The sequence below is a fragment of the Ammodytes marinus genome (assembly GCF_949987685.1).
Source record: "Ammodytes marinus genome assembly, chromosome: 2".
Classification (NCBI taxonomy): domain Eukaryota; kingdom Metazoa; phylum Chordata; class Actinopteri; order Uranoscopiformes; family Ammodytidae; genus Ammodytes; species Ammodytes marinus.
This window is the reverse complement of record NC_137231.1, coordinates 3,177,824-3,199,850: the sequence shown is the minus strand read 5'-3', so window position 1 is coordinate 3,199,850 and position 22,027 is coordinate 3,177,824. Positions and strand designations below refer to the sequence as shown.

Below are 22,027 nucleotides of genomic sequence, written 5' to 3'. Positions count from 1 at the left end.
AATAAAAGGGAAAAAAATATTCTTTACGATGATTGACTATCATGAATCATGATTGTTTTTAGGTTAGCTACCAGGGGATTCATCCGCCCGCTAATTATCCTCTCTCAAATAAGGCCAGAGACAGCAAACAAGAACCAGCTTTTCTTTCATGCAGTGGTCCGCGGCCAGACTTAGTAGATTTCTCATTAAATATTTCTGTAAAAGTTGTCATACAAAAAGAGAATAGTTTTTAATGGAAGTAATAGACAGGCAAATGATATCCTATAAAAGCTGCAGTGTCCTGACTTAATAGTTTAGTCTATAAAATGTCAATGGTTGTCCAGGAGTCCAAGGTGTGGTCATTCAATGTTAAATTCAACCGTTTACTGTGATAGGAAGACAGACAGTCCACACACAGTGCACAAAGTGAGCAGGAATGTCTGAATACATTACAGCAGACAGCTACACTACATACAGTATCATCTTTGAGTCAAACTGTCAGTGTAACAATAACCCCCCTGTCCCTGAACCCCCCCCCCCCCCCCCCGAGTGCTTCACATGTGCTCAGAGAAATATTCTACATTATTTGGTCCTGGGGAGCAAGACAAGCAGCCCAGCAGCAGGCCTTCCCATGCTGTGTGTGTTTGTGTGTGTGTGTGTGTGTGTGTGTGTGTGTGTATCAGAGCTCGTCGTGGCGGCGTGGCTCCATGCTGGGCTGTATGAAGACTCCCTCCATGGACTTCCACCAGTTGTGCTGGTTGGCGGTGCCCATGGCGTGCACCTCTCTCTGGCCTCTGATGGGGTGTCCGTACTGCTCCCCGGTCACACTCAGGTAGACGCCGGTGCCCAGGTGTTTGAAGCGCACCTCTTCCTCGCGTTCCCACCGCTCCCCATCACACTGCACCGACCACACGTCCAGATCATCCCCCTCTCCGCTCTCTCCAAACGCACTCACCTCCTACACACCAAGGTAGAAGGAGGAGAAGAATCTCTATTAGAGTATACAAGATCAACTAGGAGTCTGGAGCTGCCAATACTGGTATAACACTTGAAAACTTAACAACTGCCAACATCATGATTATTGCAAAAACGTCATATCATTTTGCCAATAATGCAATACATAACAGGTGGAATCAGAGATTCTGGAGACTGCTTATTTTCAAAATCAGTGACTATCTCCTCATGATCTGCTACCTGTGACACTGTGTATGTGCACACTGAAAAAATAATCTGGTGTTAATACACGACCTAGGCTCTGTAAACAGGTATGTTAACAAAGGGTGAGTAAAAAGGGGGCCCACCATGGTGTAATGGGAAATATTGCATACTGTATATCTCCTGACTGAAATGTTAGCATGCTTATTAGTGCAATAAGAATAACATTGTTGTTATCTTGTATTACTCCTGTATGTCTAAGATTAGATTCCTCAAATGGTTATTGTAAAGAGCACTCAGACTGTGCCTCCCCAGCGTGTGTGTGTCTGACCTGGTTATTAGACAGTGGGGAGCTGAAGTGGTGTGTGTGCAGGTTGCGTCCAGTCTTCATGTGTGTGATGCGGATGGCCTGTCCACATGCGATGGCCACGCCACGCTGACACGGCAGGTTGGGCCGTCCACGGATCTGCCAGTAACTGTTAGCATCATCAGCATTCTCCACCCCGGTGACTGACTGCTGGCCACTGCCTACACACACACACACACACACACACACACACACACACACACACACACACACACACACACACACACACACACACACACACACACACACACACACACACACACACACACACACACACACACACACACACACACACACACACACACACACACACACACACACACACACACACACACACACACACACACACACACACACACACACAGTATAATAACAACATGTTCAGAACATATTTCTTAAGATACAAAAGGGAACAAAATTAAATAAAACATCAACAAACAAAACCCATAACATGCACACGCGCGGTGAAGTTAGCGATTTATTTATGTTAATATAAGTGTTAAATTGCTCTTTATTCATACAGTGATCACTTACATAATGTGCGCGTTTCATAAAGCCGATCTCTCAGTCAGCTGCTTTGCATGTAATCGGCAAATACATTTTTGGGGGATCCCGAAATTAATATCCAATCACAAACCGAAACCCGTCTAACTCATGGTCTCACTGCTGGTGCACGCCAGAGCGACAGATGGGTGAATGTGTATGCGCCTACAATAGCGGAGCAGGTAAAAATCCTTCCCAATGTCTGTTTTGATGGTTTTTATCATGTTTTATCACACTTATGGATCTGAGATGATGCTAGATAACTCGCTGCTTGAAGACCACAGTGCATTAATGTGGTGACGTAGGGACGAGGGAGGGGACTGCTAACTGCTGTCACTGACAGGAAGTTAGCTAAACTGACCATTCCTCTTACAGCACCTTTATATATTACTTTTTGGTTTATGTACAGCATGACCTGTGAAGAACACATGCCACTTTATAGTCTCTGCAATAAGCTCAATGGCATGATTATTTCTGCATGTGACTTTTTTTGTATTATATTTAGTTATAATTTCACATGTAGCCCACATGTTCTATTAGTAGTTTGAACGACTTTCGATTAACCAAACTAGATTTGCCCTAGGGTAGTTTGCTTTAGGTTAACAACTTTGACGGTCAACCTATTGGTAGTTTGCATAGGGACTTTCAACACTTGTTCCAATGTAGCCTTTACAGCCTACACACAGTTCACACAGACAGGCAGAGATTTGACACAGGTGGCCAGTGGACATCAACATGATGGGACCACATCATGCAGGATGGATGCACCACTATAATGCCACACTGCTATAAAGAGAAAGGACTAGCCTATCTTATAGCCTACTTTTCTTCTTGTTAAACCAATAGATTTTTTTAACACATTCCACAGAGGGGAATTGCCCTGGTTATATGTGAAGGACAAGGTACGCTTTGGATCAAATGTCCAGTTAGTAGGCTAGTAGGCCTGGGCTATTTTTTCAGCTGGATCATGTTTCGTGTGTAGCTACAGCTTGACGTTTCTCACAGACAGGCAGGTCACAATTAAACGATGAGATTTCTGAATTCATTTTGACATAGCCTACTTTGTTCATTGTTCTAGCCTAATGAATGAACGTGTGCGGGCTCCAGAGAGACACAGCCAAGCCGCTCTCCTCGCTTGTTGTCGCGGCTCTGAATGTGAGTGAGTGACAGTAGACCACGGTAGTGTGCTGGAGAACTCACCTGAGCCGTACTTGACGTCGTGGGAGTGCAGGCGAACGTTGTGTCTGGTGTTGAGCAGTTTGACCAGAGAGCCGCAGGTGACGTAGCTGAGCTCAGACTCTCTGCCCGCACAGAGCGAACAAAGCAGGGCCAACAACAGCCACATGAAGGGACCGTGCACCGCGTCAATCATCATCTCCATCTTTTCTGTGTCTCTGTATCTTCATACCCTACTACACTGACAGCACACACCGACACTTTGAAACCTTACTGCCGCTCTCAACCAATCACAGCTTGACAAGTGCAAAAACACGGAACTAGATGTTGACACGTGATTGGTCCATGAACCTATTATCCCCTCGGATTGGTCACAATCTGCGATCATTGTTAGTTGCAACAACCAGGAAGCGGTATCATTATTGCTCTTTTTACCAGTCTGGCTCATGGACCGATTAGCTCTTGTCTGGCCCTGAGTCGTAGGCTAGATTGAATAGGCTTCTCGTACCGCCCTTTGTTCACACCAAAACTGTGTTTTATATACTGGGACCAGTGTGAAATGATGGAGCTCTATTCACAGCATCGGACCATGACTGCGTTCCAAATCACATACTTCCATACTATTCAGTATGCCAGAAAAAGATTTTGGATGTCCCAATACATACAGTCAATTGTAGTATGCTGAAAATACATAAATGCCCCACTAACTCCAATAGCATTTTGAAGTAGTAGTAGAAACAGGGCCGACGGACTGCGGGGGAAAGTGCGACAGTCTTGGGGGGGCCCAAGGCAGAGGGGGCCCATCAAAAACATTTATTTTTATTTTTTTATTTTATTTTTTTTAACAAGCTGAATGTGGGGCCCCGATCTTCGAAGGCCCTGTACAATGCCATTCCAAAAAAAGAAATAATTGACTGGCTCATGATAGGCCCCTGACCCTTGCAAGGAGATCAGGGGCCTGTGCATGACTAAGGCATGTATGCGGGAGAGTAAGCAGGAGCAAGCCAACATTGAATTGAACTGGTGGCGAAAATAAACGCAGCGATGTTTCTATGGGGATATTTAGCTGTACAGAAATAAGTGCTGGCAAAGCTAGAACAGTTTAAGACTCCACATCACTGTGGCAACACAACCTATATTATTACCTATATATTAGCTCACAAAAAGCGCAGAGAAAAGTCTGATGAATACATGAGAGTGATGGCCCCTGCAAGTTTCAGTAAGTTTAAAGAAGTGCCACACTGTTACTGTCTTTGAAATGCATTCAGTCATTTTAAGGGGAAAACAAATTGTATTTATTATTTAAACTATTGAGTTATTTGTAAAACAGCATGCTAGTGTAGGCCAACAAGATTTATTTTCTGAATTTTCAATGCTGCTTTATTTTTATGTTTTAAATAAGTAAATACATGTTCCAAAACGACCAATACGTCTGTATTTAAAAATAAATCAAGCAAGTAGGCTCATAATAACCATTAATGAATTATAGGCTATCGCATAAAAATTTCCTGCCATCGTGTCGTCACGATTCCGGATGTTTCCATGTATGATAACGTGCTGCTCAGGCAAGCTCCGGCCATGCCCCCACCTTCCTGCTCTCAAATCTGCCCGCGCGCTGCTGAAATTGTTCCGGAAGGAAGGTAACCAATCACAACGGAGTGGGGTTTGCAGGAGGGGGGGGGGGGGGGGAAGGGGGCGGAGAAGCACAAAGCCGAGTGTGGAGAGAGACTGCTGTGCTCGCTCAGATGAGAGGAAGAGCTTCCCGAAAATCTACATGGTTTTTTGTGATTCGTGTCAGGTTGCTCTATAGCAGTTTTTAACAAGAAATTAAGACCAGAAAAGTAGTATAATAGGATCTCTTTAACAAATGAACTCAAATAATAGAACAGACTTAGTGAATCTCCATTATTTTGAAGTTGCTTACACAAATGAATGTCATGCGCACATAGAGGACAGATCTTGCATGTTTCCTTGTCATTCCTATCAGAGATACAAGATGATGTTGGTAAGGCGTCCCCCTCCCGGGCCGGGCCCAGCAGCGGACCCGGGTTCGATTCCCACCCGCGGTCGTTCTCTGCATGTCACTCCCCTCTCTGCCCCATTTCACCTCTGTCTCTCTGCACTGTCAATAAAGCATAAAAATGCCCAAAAAATATCTTAAAAAAAAAAAAAAAGATACAAGATGATTTGTGGTGCTTGAAAACAAAACAAAGAGGCTTGGGCTTTGTTCCAAAAGCCCTAGACTGACGTCCTATTCATAGTTAAAGCCATACTAACGTCCTACTCATACTAATTTTGACGTCAATTTGAGTATGTTGTGGTTGCGTATGCGAGATTGTGTAGGCGAGAAATGCCCGGATGAGTACTTTCTTCCAGGAAGATTTTGTGTATGGATCGATAGGTTAAAAAATAATTCTTTATTGCTTCTGTATACTGCAGTGTAAACGGTACGACGAACCTCGCGTACACAATCGATTGTTAAAGGTGAAGTAAGCTATTTATTTATGTTAATATAAGTGTTAAATCGCTCTTTATTCATACAGTGATCACTTACATAATGTGCGCGTTTCATAAAGCAGATCTCTCAGTCAGCTGCTCAGCATGTAATCGGCAAATACACTTTTGGGGGATCCCGAAATTAATATCCAATCACAAGAGAGAACGCTACAAACCGACACCCGTGTCACTCATGGTCTCACTGCCGGTGCACGCCAGAGCAACAAATGGGTGAATGTTTATGCGCCTACAATGGCGGAGCAGGTATAAATCCTTCCCAATCCATCTGTTTTGATGGTTTTTATCATGTTTTATCACACTTATGGATCTGAGATGATGCTAGATAACTCGCTGCTTGAAGACCGCAGTGCATTAATGTGGTGACGTAGGGACGAGCGAGGGGACTGCTTACTGCAGTAACTGACAGGAAGTTAGCTAAAAGAACCATTCCGATTACAGCACCTTTAAGTAGACAGTATGTAGTATAAACATGTTGAGTATGTAGGAGAATGGACATTAGTATGGCTTTTCGAACACAGCCTTGGTTTTCCTCCATTTGGAGCCATGGATGAAAACGTTGGCAAAAGTATCATGTTGTTGAAGATCAAGTCACTCTTAATGTCCTTCATTTAACACCAAACACAACAGGTTCTCTTGTGAGAGGAGTAGGTTGGTGGATCCTATAAGGAGTTTGAACAGCCTGAGTGTGTCCATCCAGGAAAAGAAGTCCTAAGAAAACACATTAACCATGCCCTAACACTGCCATTATTAAATATGTCTTAACTGTATAGAGTACAGGTCATGTGTTAACAAGTCAAACAGCTTTGCCCAGAGCATGGATAGTGTGCTCAACCTGAAACCTGCCCTGCGTTCCAATCCCCATACTTCCATACTATTTAGTATGCCAGAAAAAGATTTAGGATGTCCCAATACATGCACGTCAATTGTTGTATGCTGAAAATACATAAATGCCCCCCTAACTTCAATAGCGTTTTGGAGTATTTGTCTTTATTCTCGACATTTCTCGACATATTGAAGAAAAAAATACTTAATTATCAGATTTTTTTCTCTCTCACGTGGCACTAATACTCTTCTATAGTAAAAAGAAAAAGAATGTGATTTGGAACGCAGGGCTGATCTCTATTAGCCTGGTCCAACCAGACCATCGTACTTCATTTCATTTGTACAGAAGGGACTACTGAAGGGAAAATGAAGCGGAAGTAGGAAGGCGGGCGGAGCCAGGCTAGATCTCCATCAATAGAGAAAGGAAATGCAGCCCGGTCTTCCAACATCTCCAAAAGACTCACTCTGTTCACATCACCAAGCACTGTAGCTTCTGTCAGTTTACATAAGAAATTCACTCCATCAAACAAGAACTTTTCCATTGTAAATGCTGTGTCTCCACCTTTACTCATACAGCATAGGCCTATCCTCCAGACATATACGTTCATAGTTTATTGTGAGTGAGTTCTCTTTGATACATTTCCCACTAGCTTATAGCTAACAAAACGTAACATTGTTTTAACAACAATGCATCTGCTTCGGAGTTCTTGGAAAGTGTACTATACTGAATTTCTTCTTTTCACAGATGAAAGTGTTTCCTCGCACACTACTAATGGAAACCTGTCCAAACCTCAAGAATGTGCTTTGTGTTGTGTGTTGTGTTGTTTTACCTTAGTGAGTCAGTTCTGTCTGTTCTGTGATGCTCTGTGTTGTGCTCTGGGGTTCTGTCCTGTTTATGTTGTTTTTTTATCTTGTTTAATTGTATTTTCTTTTAACATTGATGTCAGGGGAATACACATGAAAAATGGCCTTTTGGCTGATTCTGGCATTTTTACCCATGATCATGTGTTTTATTAATTTGATTTTGCACTGTCCCCTTCTTAAATGAACTGAATTAAATCGAATTGATGCCTTCACCTCTGTAACTGATACATTGCATTCACACACAGTGGTGTCACACAAATAGAATGCAAGCCATGGGGTATTCACAGTGGACAGAGGACTAGTGTCTCACATAAACAGCCTATATTTGATTGATTGTATGACAAGTCAGTAAAATGCATATCCCATAAAAGTAACATGTTACAATAGGGGTACATTAATTAACGGTTCCTTAATGCCTATAGTTAAAGCTTAATAAACATTAACTTACAGCTAATAACGGCTTAGTTGATGCATTAATTAAGCATTAACTAACTGGTACTTAGTTAATGCTTAATATAGCATTAGTTAACTACAGCTAAGGCTTTACCTAGTGTTGACTTAATGTCAATAGTTATTTAACAGCATTAAGACAACAAATTATAATGTTGGTTTCTTTGGTTTGATTGGGATCAGTCAGTATGTATTCATATATGCCTTCATTGTGTGAACTAACTAATAACAATAAGTGAGTTGCTGTTAATAGGCTAAGACATGTGTCTTGTAAAAGGAAATTGAGTTAAAAAGAAAAGTTTAAATGACTTGTTTTAAGTAAACAAGGTCAAAGAGCAAGGCAGTACATACAAATAGGATTCACCAAATCATTTCCGAAATATGCTTAAAGGTTCAGTAAGCGGAATGGTTCTTTTAGCTAACTTCCTGTCAGTGACTGCAGTTAGCAGTCCCCTCGCTCGTCCCTACTACGTCACCACATTAATGCACTGCAGTCTTCAAGCAGCTAGTTATCTAGCATCATCTCAGATCCGTAAGTGCGATAAAACATGATAAAAACCAAAAACAGACATTGGGAAAGATTTTTACCTGCTCCGCCAGTGTAGGCGCATACACATTCACCCATCTGTCGCTCTGCACGTGTACCGGCAGTGAGACGGGTGCCGGTTTGTAGCGTTCTCTCTTCTGATTGGTTATCAGTAGTGGGATCCCTGGAAAGTTTATTTGCTGATTACAAGCAGAGCGGGTGACTGAGAGATCGGCTTTATGAAACGCGCACACTATATAAGTGATCACTGTATGAATAAAGAGTGATTTATTAAAATCGCTTACTTCACCTTTAACATGGACCATTCATTCCCAAGTGTCTAGCCTAATAGAGGTATGTGAGGGAGTCGAGTGTGAGATGTAAAACCTGGCCACATGGTGACGCTGTTGCTAAAGGTGCGAACACACCAAACGCGTTGGGTGCGGTGGCGGCGTTGAAAAATCCTATTTTTGCATAGGGAACCATTGGTTTAGGCGCGATGATGCGTTGGCTGCAGTAAAGCGGCGCTTTGGGCGCAGTACCCGCGTTACCAAAGCGTCACCGCACCATCGCACCACCGCGCAAGTTCAAAAAATTTAACTTTTAACGCTCCAACGCGTGACGTTTAGCCGCGTTGGCCAATCAGCGGTGAGCTTGACCCGACGTCACGGACATCGGCACGGTGGGAGCATGGGTGGGAGGACAACACAGAGGCTGAGAAACACCGAGTAAATGCGGCTGGCTGGTGATATGAAGCCGCTCGGGGTTGGGTTAGAAGACGTGGGGAAAGGGAGCCAGGAGAATGGGCTTCCTGGTTAATTCAGTGAATATGTGCGGCTGTGCTTTAGCCGATAAACCAAGTTAGCACCAGTCGGATAGCGTTAGTTAACTCACCCGGTTGTGTGCGGCCACCACCTCCATATAATGAACCCAAACATAACGGTTAAGTCCGGGGAACTTTCACAACGAGTACAGCGAAGCACCAGTGTTTATGCCTATATCTACGCCAGCCACGGTCCCATCACAGCCAGGTAGGGTAATGTAGGCTACTTGCCTTTATTTTCTACTGCCCTGTGCACAATGCTGCTGTAAATGTGTTTGGTATGGTGCTGCCTTGCTGTTTGTGTTCATTTCCGAGTGGCGTGAATCTGCAATGCTGTTTTAAGGCTAACACGGCCAACAATTGTGCCAAAAGACAAATAAACAGCAACTGAACGGAACAAATAGCCTTAAAACAGTTCCCCGGACTTAGCCGTTATGTTTGGGTTCATTATGGAGGTGGTGGCCGCACACAACCGGGTGAGTTAACTAACGCTATCCGACCTGTGCTAACTTGGTTTATCGGCTAAAGCACAGCCGCTATATTCACTGAATTAACCAGGAAGCCCATTCTCCTGGCTCACTTTCTCCACGTCTTCTAACCCAACCCCGAGCGGCTTCATATCACCAGCCAGCCGCATTTCCTACTCGGTGTTTCTCAGCCTCTGTGTTGTCCTCCCACCCATGCTCCCACCGTGCCGATGTCCGTGACGTCGGGTCAAGCTCACTGCTGATTGGCCAACGCGGCTAAACGTCACGCGTTGGAGCGTTAAAAGTTCAATTTTTTGAACTCTCGCGGTGGTGCGGTGACGCTTTGGTAGCGCGGCTACCGCTCCCAAAGCGCCGCTTTACCGCAGCCAACGCATCATCGCGCCTAAACCAATGGTTCCCTATGCAAAAATAGGATTTTTCAACGCCGCCACCGCACCCAACGCGTTTGGTGTGTTCGCACCTTAAGAGTTCAAAATATCGAGCGCATGACTCCCCAAGGAGGCTATGTGTTTTCGTTTTCATGCACAGGCATTATCCCTGACATTCATAAAGAAATAATCATAAAAAATATCTGTAGCCTACACAGGCTACTCAAACAGTCTGATTAAACGTAATGATCAGATGAACATTTAGCCTAGTTGTTGTGTGTGGGAGGAGAAATTTAAAAAAATATTAATAAAAAAATATTAAGAATAATAAACAAACCAGTAAATACATAAATACAAATAAATACAAAAGTAGATAGGAGAAGAAGAACAAGAACAAGAGCGAGGGACAGCACGAAGAGGTATTTGTCAAATCTAATGTTACCCGACAGACAGCGCATGCGTCAGTGAACGCACCGTGCGTGGGGCAGGTCAGACAGGACAGGTGAGTTTCACCGCGGCGGGGGTTCCGTTTCCTCAGTTCAGTTTTGTTTGTCGCTGATAAACACTACATAACGCTGGAGTTAATGGCGATGCCTGACCTGAGATCAGTCTGAGAGGGAACAAGAGCCAAGCAGGGCGGACACACTGACAGTTAGCCGTCTCACTGTGAAAACTGGACGGAGAACTATCAGCAGGTAAGTCCGCGTCCACATATTGCTAAAAAACGAATTAGTTGACAAGAACGTAGACTTTTACGGAAGAGAAAGCTCCGCTGTTTGTCAATAGAATCTACAGGTGTGTCTCCGGTAGAAGGCTTAACGCAGGTGAATATTTGATCAGGCGTTTACAGCTGCACTAAATGTTTGGACATGTTGTTTACCGCTCAACATCAGCTATAAATCGGCTCAGATTTCACAATTTCCTTTTGGGGGTTGTGACCATAGACATTATAAAGTCTATGGTTGTGACTGTGACCCCTCAGTATAAAACAACGGGACTGATGATGATCCGTCCGTTGAACCAAACAGTGATTTTCCCCAATAAGATTGATTCATAGTTAGAAGATTAAAAGCTTCCATTATTTTAGCACTTTTTGGAGCATATTTTTTCTTATTAGGCCTACTTTATAATATTTAAATTTTATTTTTACTAGGCCTATAAGATGTTAAATAGGCTACATCCAAAATATGACCTTTTAATATCTATGTTCAAGCCCCTGTACCCATGTAAAGAAGGAATAACTGTCAAAACAAAACTCCAGTGATTCACTCCGTTATTGAAATGTGAAAACTCTTCGTAGAGCTGTGATCGGATTTATTTGTAGAAATGCGTTCAAAGTACTAGACACCGTTAAATATTCCCCACTAACTGATATGAAAACACTTTTTTTTGTCACTTAAGGTGAAACACATAGCCTGGCATGGCACCGCCCGCCTAGCTATTTCCACTCAATATTCATTTCACTTCAGTAGTCAATAGTCTTCTGTACAAACTAGATGAAGTACGATGGTCTGGTTGGACCAGGCTAGAAACACTGCAGGCAAGCACTGGTCATTTTTGTCTATTTTGCTTTTGTCTTCTGTCATACAACCAAGGTCCAAAATGTATATTTAGGTGTTCATTTTCCATGTGTTGATGACTGTATATTCTCTTGCGCCCAGGTCCTGATGTCTACAGGAGGGTTTGGTAATGGTAGCAGGTTCGACCGGGTGCGGGGCATCCCAATCTACGACCAGGTCCCTGTGGGCTCCTTACGGCCGGACATGGACTTCCCTGTGCCCCCCGAGCCCTTCCATGGAACGGTGCCTTCCTCCAGCTATGACACCCTGCCCCCTCCCCCTCTACCCGAGGAGCGTGCAGTGGGCCCTGGGTCGTACTACCCTCCCAGTGACGAGGAGCCCATGGACGGGGACACCGACGCCATGGACATCAAGCCGGTCCACCGCTTTATCCCTGACTCTGTCAAGAACTTCTTCCGCGGCAACAGTGCTAACCGTGGCAGCAAAGGTTCGTCCGGCCAGCCCACCACCACAGAGGGGGTCCCCTGTTCCCCGCCCCACTCCCCCCCTCCCTCCCCCTCCCTGCGCGGGGGCTCCTCCTACCTGGACCCGTACGGAGGCTCTGGAGGCAGCTACACCTCTCAGAAGGAGAGAGACGGCCTGCTGCTGGGAGCCGAAGCCCTGGACTCTGTCTCGGCCGTGCCCACCAACCTCTCCGCTGCCCAGACGTACATCGAGCGTGTGGAGGAGTACCACCAGCGCTACGCCTACATGAAGTCCTGGGCCGGCCTGCTGAGGATCCTGGGCTGTGTGGAGCTGCTGCTGGGGGCCGCCGTGTTCGCCTGCGTCTGCGCCTACGTGCACAAGGACAACGAGTGGTTCAACATGTACGGATACTCCCAGCCACAGCTGTTTGGGGGGCTGGGCGGAGGGGCTGGGGTTTATGGTGGTGGTGGTGGTTACTACACGGGGCCCAAGACACCCTTTGTCTTGGTGGTGGCTGGGCTGACCTGGATAGTGACAGTCATTATGGTGGTTCTGGGGATGTCCCTGTACTACAGAGCCATCCTTCTAGACTCTGCATGGTGGCCCCTCACAGAGTGTGCCATCAACCTGGTCCTGGGCGTGCTCTACCTGTCGGCGGGGATAGTGTATGTGAGGGACACCACGCGGGGCGGGCTGTGCAACATGCCCGTCTTCAACGCTGGGGTGAACGGAGCCTTCTGCCGCACGGAGGCCGGGCAGACGGCTGCCATGATCTTCCTCTTCATCACCATGGTGCTGTACTTCATCAGTGCTGCAGTCTGTCTCAAGCTGTGGAGGCATGAAGCAGCCAGGATGAGGAAGGAGGGGCTGGAACAGGAGGTCAGACACACACACACAAATACATGTGCACACACTCAAACACACACAGGCGCGCACGCACGCACACACACACACGCACACACACAAACACAAACAAACAAACACACAAACACGCAAACAAACAAACAAACACGCATACACACAAACAAACAAACAAACATGCATACACACGAACAAACAAACAAACAAACACGCATACACACGAACAAACAAGCATACACACACACACAGATACATGTGCACACACTCAAACACACAGACGCGCACGCACGCCCGCACGCACACACACACACACACAAACACAAACAAACAAACACGCAAACACACAAACAAACAAACAAACACGCATACACACGAACAAACACGCATACACACGAACAAATGCACGCACCCCACGCATGCACACACACGCGTACATAAACACACACAACGCGCATGTGCACGCACACACACACACACACTCACACATGCACACACACAAACACAGAGACTCACACGGACACAAGCAGAGACTCCACTTGAAAACACTTTAACTTTTTGGAGTAAAATGTTCATTTTCCTCAGGAAAAACTGATATTTCGCTCTTATCCGGTCACTTAAAACGAGGGCTGCATCATATCAGGAAAACTCCAATATGCGTTAACATTGTTGAATATTGTGTTGATGGTTCACTCTTTCTATAGTAGCCTATGTGCATGGAATTAAAAATGAGACCTGAACGTGCTTTCATGGCGGGAACACACATGTACACATCAGCTGCTTAGCTACACATGTGACCTCAGAACTCTGTATAGAACTTTTCTGTTAAACTCTGGATTCAAACATTAGTTTTGCCGTGGACACATTTTGACGTTCAAGTTGAAAATAAGAGCATTGTTGTGCCACTAGTTGTAAACAGATCCTTTGGCAAGCTACACTTTGGTCATGCAATCCCCCCGGCATTGCTCTACTGAATGCATTTACCTAAAAGATCCTTCAATAAGTGTTGTGGCAGAATCACCAGAAGAAAAACACATTGGCCTGGGGCCCCTTCCTCATGTCAGAATGAGACAAACACATCCAGCTGACACGTTCCCTGCGTTCCAATCCCATACTTCCATACTATTTAATATGCCAAAAAAAGATTTAGGATGTTCCAATACATGCACGTCAATTGTAGTATGCTGAAAATACATAAATGCCCCGCTAACTCCAATAGCATTTTGGAGTAATTGTTTTTATTCTTGACATTTCTCGACATAATGAAAAAAACCTTCCTTATCTGATTTTTTTCTCTCCTGTGGCCCTAAAACTCTTCTCTACTTTAGTATATAGTGTAGTAAAAAGAAAGAGTATGTGATTTGGAACGCAGGGCCTGTCAAATATCTGGCAGATTCTCAACACCGTTAGCCAATATGGAACTGAAGAATGTCTTAAACCTCTACAAACATCCAGCCATCCAGCTGCACATGGTAAAGAGACCCCATAAACAAACCCCCGACAAAGAAAGGTTCAATCCCATGCATCATATCACTTGCCCATTGTTTTTTGATAACACTAATAATGAATCCCTCCCCGTCTCTTCTGCCCATCCCAACCTAGATGAAAACTCTTGGATCATCCGTGCCTCTGTCCATAGTAAGTGCATTGCAATGTTCCAGCATTGACATTAACTTGTATGCTGTGTAAAACCTGAAGTGATCACCTGACTGTGTGTGTGTGTGTGTGTGTGTGTCCTTCAGCTGGCTCCCTCGTCGCGGGCCTCCGAGCAGACTCCCCTCCCCACCCTGCAGCCAGACATCATGGACGCTCCAAACAGCTCCAGAGGCTCTGCTGGCCCCATGATGCTGGAGCCTGAGATCCTCCGAGGACACATACCGGCTGGGCACATCCCCAGACAGGTGCTCATAGCCGACTATGTGGCGTAAGTATTTTTTTTATCTTTTTTTTGGGGTGGCTGGTGGTGGGGGGGAGGGTGGTGGTGACATGCAATGAACGGCCCGGTCTGGAGTGGATCCCGGGTCTTCTGTGACAGGGATTAAGCCGGTTTGAGATGCTCTCTCTACTCACTACACCAGGGGAGCGCCCAAGTCTTACCCTCTTTATCCCTCCTGCATACTCAACATGTATATACTGTCTACTTAACAACCCATTGTGTATGCGAGGTTCGTCGGACTGTTTACACTGAAGTATACAGAAGCAATTAAGAATAAAAAAAAACTTCGATGCCGTTTGAAAGGACGCAATGCATTGTGGGGTGGTTGAGTAGGAAAAGTAACTTGTCGATCCATACACAAAATCTTCCCGGAAGGTAGTACTCATCCGGGCATTGCTCGCCTACCGAAACTCGCATACACAACCGTCACATACTCGAATTGACGTCAAACTGAGTATGAGTAGGATGTTCCTAACACAGCCTAATACTGCCCTGTTAGTACCCTTTGTTCTGCTATCCCTCCACATCAGCTAGGCAGGAAAACGCTGTCTGGGGAAACGCAAATTGGGATTCTGAACAGTATAAACATTTCCCTTAAGGCCAGGACACACCAGCCCGAAAATCGCCGTCGTTGAGTCGATAGGGGGTCGGGAGACGAATCTGTTTGGTGTGTGCCGTGACGTCGGCCGACGTAGAGGTCGTCGGGCTTGTTTTGAGCCTGTCGGCGCCGATTGAACATGTTCAATCGGCGGGCGACCGTCTTTCATTTGGAGCAATTTGATTGGTGGAGGGCTAGCGAATCAGTGAAGCCCGGAAGTGAGGCGGGTAGCACAAACAGCTAACAACAGCTAGCCATCGTTTTAATGTGTTTGTTCGTTTCGTTTTGAGAGTACTCACATGCATCAACCCTTGTTGACTGCTCGACACCATGCTCGACACTCTCTGCTAAAAATTGTGCTCTTATGGTCCATAAATATAAATACGTATTTCTATCTATGTTTATGCTCTAGAGAGCTGTCCCATCATTTCCGGCTTTCGTATTTTTTCGGGCCACAATACAGATTAGCGCCGCTTGCTGTTATGGAGACATTACGTCCCGCGCAAGCAACAGAGCGTACGGAAAGTCAGCAGTCAGTTTGGTGTGTTCTCTGGCCGCGACGGGAAGCCTGGAGCTTCCTGAAACGGCCGACCCCATTTTTTGCGTAGTCGGAACAAGTAGAAACAAGTCGGACTGGTGTGTCCTGGCCTTTAGAGAGATACTCATTTGAATTGTCTGGTTAGGTTTAGAGGGGATTCTGAGCAAAGTTGTTGCATGGAATGACAACTGTGGATTTTGGCCCCCCATACCTCACATTGGAAAGACATTGTATGAACCTGCACAATGATAAAAGCAAGCAACTATTGTGACTTTTGTTTGAAGACCGGGTTTATAAAAAACACTTGTTACCCTAAAAAAGTGTGAAGGGTAAGCTATAGTTTAGATTGTTGTTAGCAAGCTAATTGTTATGATAGCACACAGGTCGGACCCAAAAGCAGAGCAGACTCCAGGTAGTCGGTAAAGAACAATGTTTATTTGTGGCTGGCTGGGCACAGGACGACAGATAGGCGTGGCAAGCTGAGGCAAGTGGACATCCGGGAACCCGCCGGCCGGCGGGCAGAAAAGGCGAACAGCGAAGACAACTGGCACGGAAGGAAAGAGAAGTAGAGTTAGTTCGAACTCCAACTGAGGCAGAAAGAAAACAACAAACCTAATCTCAGGTCACGGGAAGTTACCGCTCTGGTACGTAGTAGACTCTGGCGCTGAATGACTGGAGTCCACAGGTTTAAATAGGGAGCCCTGATTAGCCCAACGATCCACACCTGGAAACAGCCTGCCCAGATTAGCCCAACGATCCACACCTGGAAACAGCCTGCCCAGATTAGCCCAACGATCCACATGCCAACAGGGAGGTAGACACATAGAACACAACAAGGGGAGGCAGACAAGGGAAAACATATAGAGGGGGGAAGGAGAATAGACTGCCTAGCCGTGAGTCATGACACTAATTAGTTGTCAGATGGTTGTTGGCCTTGATGCTAGCAAGAAATTCCAGTTGGGGTTGGTCGTCACATTTTTTGGGGGGTTGGTTGTTACGTTATCCAAAGGGTGCAGCCAGGAAAGGAACCCAATAACAAAAGAAAATATTTCATTTCATTTTCATTTAACTTTTATTTATCCTCGAGAGACCAATTGAGGGGTGACCCTCATTTTCAATGACGTCGAGTCAAGCTGTATCCTCACTGACACCCCAGAGAAGGAGAGAATAGAGCAGGAAAAGGCAGCTAGCATGCAAAAGAGAAAAAGGGCAACAAAATCAAAACGACCCAGTGCATGCCAAACAGTTGCCAAGGCTACTGCACCCCAGTGCACTCCAACCCAGCTGGGGAAGAGGAAACAGAAGAGAAAGAGACAGGAGGAGTAATCTTCATCATTTGTATGGAAACGTTCTCAAGCAGCCGTTCAGGGGAGGTAAGGGAGAAGTGTTGTATGTGCAACCAGTGGGCACACAAGCTCTGCTTAGTTAGAGTGAGCAGACCCTACATTTGCCATCACTGTAACTCAGATAGTGAATGTGTGTAGCCTAGTTGAGTTGGCTATTATTGTTTGACCTATTTGTTTTGTTCTTTATGTTATTACCAAGCCCCAACCCCAGCAAATTTTACCAGCATCCAATAAGGAAGTGACCACAACTGTAGTAACCAGGAAGTGCCACTGGGGGCTGGGAGCAGAAGACAGCCATCTCTCATTGACTCCAATGTTAAACATGCCGTTTTCACAGCATTATTAAACCTATTTACAGCCTGGGCCACGAAACAATTTTAGTCTGTATGTATAGGTCATATCTCCATGACAACACTGAGGGGGGTGATTTTTTTTGGCCCATGCTAGTTTTTATTCTTTTGGAGGTTAAAATGTTTTGGCGCGACCTCTTGAGTGACAGCTCTCCGCTCGTTGTCCCTCACTTTGCCTCGGAGCATGCCTCGGAGGTATACGTCAGCTATCTCCCTCCCCCTCACAAAATGGTGGCGCGCACAAACCAGGATTATTGGATGCCGTGTGAATAACTGAGGTCAGCCCGGATGCTACATCCATATTATTTACTATCTATGGTTATTACATACAGTAGGTTGGTCTTAATAATCCTCATTTTGTGTTAAGAGGCATAAAGTTTTTTTTAAGTATGGTTGAAAAAAAAAGATGAATAAAGTTATGTAGGCCTATTTTTCAACTTGACAATGAAATTAAACTTTAGAAAAATTCAGTTCTGCTTTCTTGCCTAATTTTTAAGATTTTTCCCATTAAGATAGCATTTTGAAACAACCCCATAGTGTGTGACAACCAACCCCTTGATGGGGTTGGTTGTCACAATGTGTTAGAGTGTCTTTGATAGTAAATTTCTTCTTTATTACAAGTTAGAAAAAGTGAGGGGTTCACATTTTAAGCCAACACCTTAAGCTTCAATTTAATGTAGGAATGACTATTGAAAGATGTTTAGGTGATGAGCAATTCTCACTAGAATAAAAAGTGTGCCTACTAGCCCCGGTTTATACAAAGAAAAAGGTAAATACATCATGCAAATTGTAGTCTCGCAAAGCCAGACCAAACTACAGCAAGTAGTATGGTCTGGAAGCAAGCTGTTTAGAGCCGTCTATTCGGGGGGAAACTGGGCTGGCCTGTTTTTATTTCTTAGTTTAAACCAATCACAATCATCTAGGGCGGGGCTGAGCCCGGGAAGCAGCAGCGGTGTGTGCAAAATATTGCCGGGGGGAAATATTTTGATGGAACGTCTTCACGTCCAGAGGCTGTCAGAGAAATGGCTTAATCCCACCCGCAAACGCCACACAAAAACTATTAAAGACAAAAGGAATATACATAGTGTGTTGCTTTCACAAGACACCATACACTTTAGCCCCCGAGGAGCTCACGGGATAACTTAACGGGAATTAACTAGTCAAGGTGTTATCTCTGGTAACATTATCAACGGCGGCCCGTTGTCCTGTAAATCACCAAAGAAAAGGAACGGCGGCTCTTAATCTAGCTGGTTATAAAGTCCGCTGCTCAAGCCAGCGCTCATAGACGCTGGCGAAACCCCTTCCGCCAGACTATGCAAATTGTGAACCAATCCTGTTTTTAAGGGAACTCTGAAAAACCTGTATGTAGCCAGTGTAAGTGTATGTCTGCTGCAGTGTGAATGAAGCTGCTCTCCTGTCCTGTGTCCACAGCAAGTACCCCAGCATCCGCTCTGAGGAGCAGAGGGACCAGTACAAGGCTGTGTTCAACGACCAGTACGCAGAGTACAAGGAGATCCATGCAGAGGTCCAGGCCATGGCAAGCAAGTTTGAAGAGATGGACCAGATCATGAACAATCTGCCCTCTCGGCCTTCCAGCCAAATGGTAAGATCCTTATTCCACCACCACACACACACACACTAACAAACAACACACACACACACACACCCACCCCACCCCCACCCAATAACTTCATCCAGTTGATTTGTTTTTCAGGAGGAGGAGCGGATCAATAGCATCTTAATGGAATATCAGAGGAAGAAAGCTGTGAGTATACATTATAACATGTACACTGCCTCTCACTGAGGGGCTGGCTGTGTCCCCCTTTATCCATTCTCTGGCTGAGGCCTTAGGGTAAGGGAGACGATGCTGTCCCTTTTTAACCCTTAAAGGTCACCTATTATGCAAAATGCACATTTTCATGTTTTCTCAACATTATTATTATGGGTCCCCAGTGTGACTACATCTCTCAAAGTATGAGAAAAAAACACTCACTCTTTTTCTCCACCTTTTTAGGAAATAGCACTGAGACATGATGGAAGAGTTTCTAGTAGAAACCAAAATGACAAAACAACCCAAAGACTTGACTCTGTTGGCATCATCAGAGTTCTATTCTCAGTCAGAATTTCATATATCCGTGTGTGTCTGTCTGTCTGTCTGTCTGTCTGTCTGTCTGTCTGTCTGTCTGTCTGTCTGTCTGTCTGTCTGTCTGTCTGTCTCCATCTACCATCCATTCTGCTTGCTGCTGGTTAGTGGCAGAAAAGGAATGGATGAAGGAAAAAGATCCAGTCCTGTTATCATCTCCTCTAGTACATTGATCTCTGACCTTTCACATACAAACAGCTTGTCCTACGTTTTGACACGGGACACAGCTATGACCTTCCTGTGTGGCTTTCTCTAATAAAGTGTGAGTTCCCCCATCAGCCAACACATACTAATAGTTGTGTGTTACTATACTCCCCATACAGTAACCCAGCAGTGAAAGTCTTTGATATTCGCTGACTGACTAGTCCCTGTGATATTAGGATTCTATCACAAAGAAAAAGATTTAGGCTGTGTTCCAAATCGCACACTCTTCCTTTTTTCTATTCTGCATACTACAGCTGATCACAAAAAGAATCTAGTTAACATACAATTAGGACATACTTTTAATTATTGATTTCATCATGACATTGTGCCTTGATTTTGCCTCTTGCTTATATATCAGCCTCATCCCCGGTTGTTTTCATATGGAGGCTCTATACACTGGATAGTGGGTCAGAAAAACCCAAATAGCATGCTGATTTCAACACTAAAAATATCTGTAGTAGACATCCGGGTATTTTTTATGCATATTAAATCTGGCCACAATAATTTTTTTTCAACCATACTTAATAGCAGAAAGTATGGGGGATTTGAACTAACAGGGCTAATTTATATCTGTGAATGTTTTGTCTTGCCAGGACCCGACGTATTTGGAGAAAAGGGAGAGGTGTGACTACCTGAAGAACAAGCTCTCTCATATCAAACAGAAGATTCACGAGTACAACACTGTCAATAACTGGAACAATAGCAACTAAACGCTGTGGTTGAACAATGCCTTTCACTCAGCTGACATTATGCTGTGTGTCCATCTGACTGTGGCCCACAGAACAGAGGAGTAGGGACAACCAGCCCAAAAGTACCCTTATCATCGGTAAACCCATACTATGCCATTACCTAAAGCCATCCTTTCTTTTTAGAAATGTCATAATGACAGGCAGAAAAATCTTTGTCTGAAAACACGGACAGTATGCAGACAGCTGGAATGGATAGGCCATAACATTAATACATGGCATGATAAGATGTCCATATGTTATACAGTGTGTACAGCAGGTACACAGCCCTCTGTCTGAGTAGATCAATCAAATCAAATGGGGAAGCTGGTGTCAATGTAGCTGTATGATTATGAGCCATGGCACTGTAGTAGAAAGGGGAGTGGCTTTACTGTCAGTTAGTTTGGATCAGATAGGATACTATCTCTGCACACTGTGAGGGTTAATGCTTACTGTTATGTATGTTATTGCTTGGACTGGACTCCTTCTGTCTGTAAGGCACAATGTGAATGTTTTTTTTGAATAGGTTTTACTTGCTCATTTTTTTTAAACTGACATTTGTACATTGATATGTTTCATACGTGTATATAATTGTTTTTTTTAAATCATATTTGGTTTGTCCCTCTACACCAATGAAAGCACCTTTTTGTACACTTGTCTTTTGTCTTTTCTTTACTTAAGCCATGCAGCTCCTGTTCCTTCTGTCATTCACTCCCTGCGTTCCAAATCACATACTTTTTCTTTTTACTTCACTACATACTAAAGTACAGAAGAGTTTTAGGGCCACAGGAGAGAGAAAAAATCAGATAAGGAAGTTTTTTTTTCATTGTCGAAATGTCAAGAATAAAGACCAATACTCCAAAATGCTATTGTTAGTGGGGCGTTTATATATTTTCAGCATACCAGAATTGATGTGCATGTATTGGGACATCCTAAATCTTTTTCTGGCATACTAAATCGTAGGGAAGTATGGGGATTGAAACACGGGGACTGTTTCAGTCTCTAACAGATGCCAGTCAGTATGAGTCAGTGATAATGAATGAACCAACAAGAGTAAGACTTCCAGAAAAACATTCAAACCACAAAGGAAAGTTATATAATTATGTATGATAAATCCCTGTGTATCCTTGTTCTACTATATGTGTTTGAACACCGAAGGTCACACTTTAGTCTGATAAATGATGTTTATGGTAGACCTGGATAACCAACGTTACACCATTCTGCTTCCTCAGGGAAATTATTACAGCAAATATATTTTTTCTTATT

At 44.4% G+C, this 22,027-nt stretch overlaps 2 protein-coding genes across 3 annotated transcripts; one reads left to right on the top strand and one right to left on the bottom strand.

Moving 5' to 3' along the window:
- Window positions 1-531: 531 nt before the first annotated feature.
- sdf2l1 (stromal cell-derived factor 2-like 1) lies at window positions 532-3,473 on the bottom strand. Its single transcript, XM_080039767.1, has 3 exons — window positions 3,245-3,473; window positions 1,466-1,662; window positions 532-937 (listed from the first exon to the last, which is right to left on the bottom strand). The coding sequence occupies exons 1-3, from the start codon at window positions 3,423-3,425 to the stop codon at window positions 659-661; spliced, it is 657 nt and encodes a 218-aa protein (XP_079895893.1). The 5' UTR covers window positions 3,426-3,473; the 3' UTR covers window positions 532-658.
- Window positions 3,474-10,644: 7,171 nt separating this feature from the next.
- On the top strand, window positions 10,645-21,470 carry marveld2b (MARVEL domain containing 2b). 2 transcript variants are annotated; one of them, XM_080047990.1, is made up of 7 exons: window positions 10,645-10,773; window positions 11,740-12,942; window positions 14,524-14,559; window positions 14,664-14,845; window positions 19,121-19,292; window positions 19,404-19,454; window positions 20,630-21,470. In XM_080047990.1, the coding sequence occupies exons 2-7, from the start codon at window positions 11,746-11,748 to the stop codon at window positions 20,744-20,746; spliced, it is 1,755 nt and encodes a 584-aa protein (XP_079904116.1). In that variant the 5' UTR covers window positions 10,645-10,773; window positions 11,740-11,745; the 3' UTR covers window positions 20,747-21,470. The 2 variants fall into 2 exon arrangements, with proteins under 2 accessions (XP_079904116.1, XP_079904117.1); XM_080047991.1 differs by lacking the exon at window positions 10,645-10,773 and adding an exon at window positions 10,793-10,902.
- Window positions 21,471-22,027: the final 557 nt, after the last annotated feature.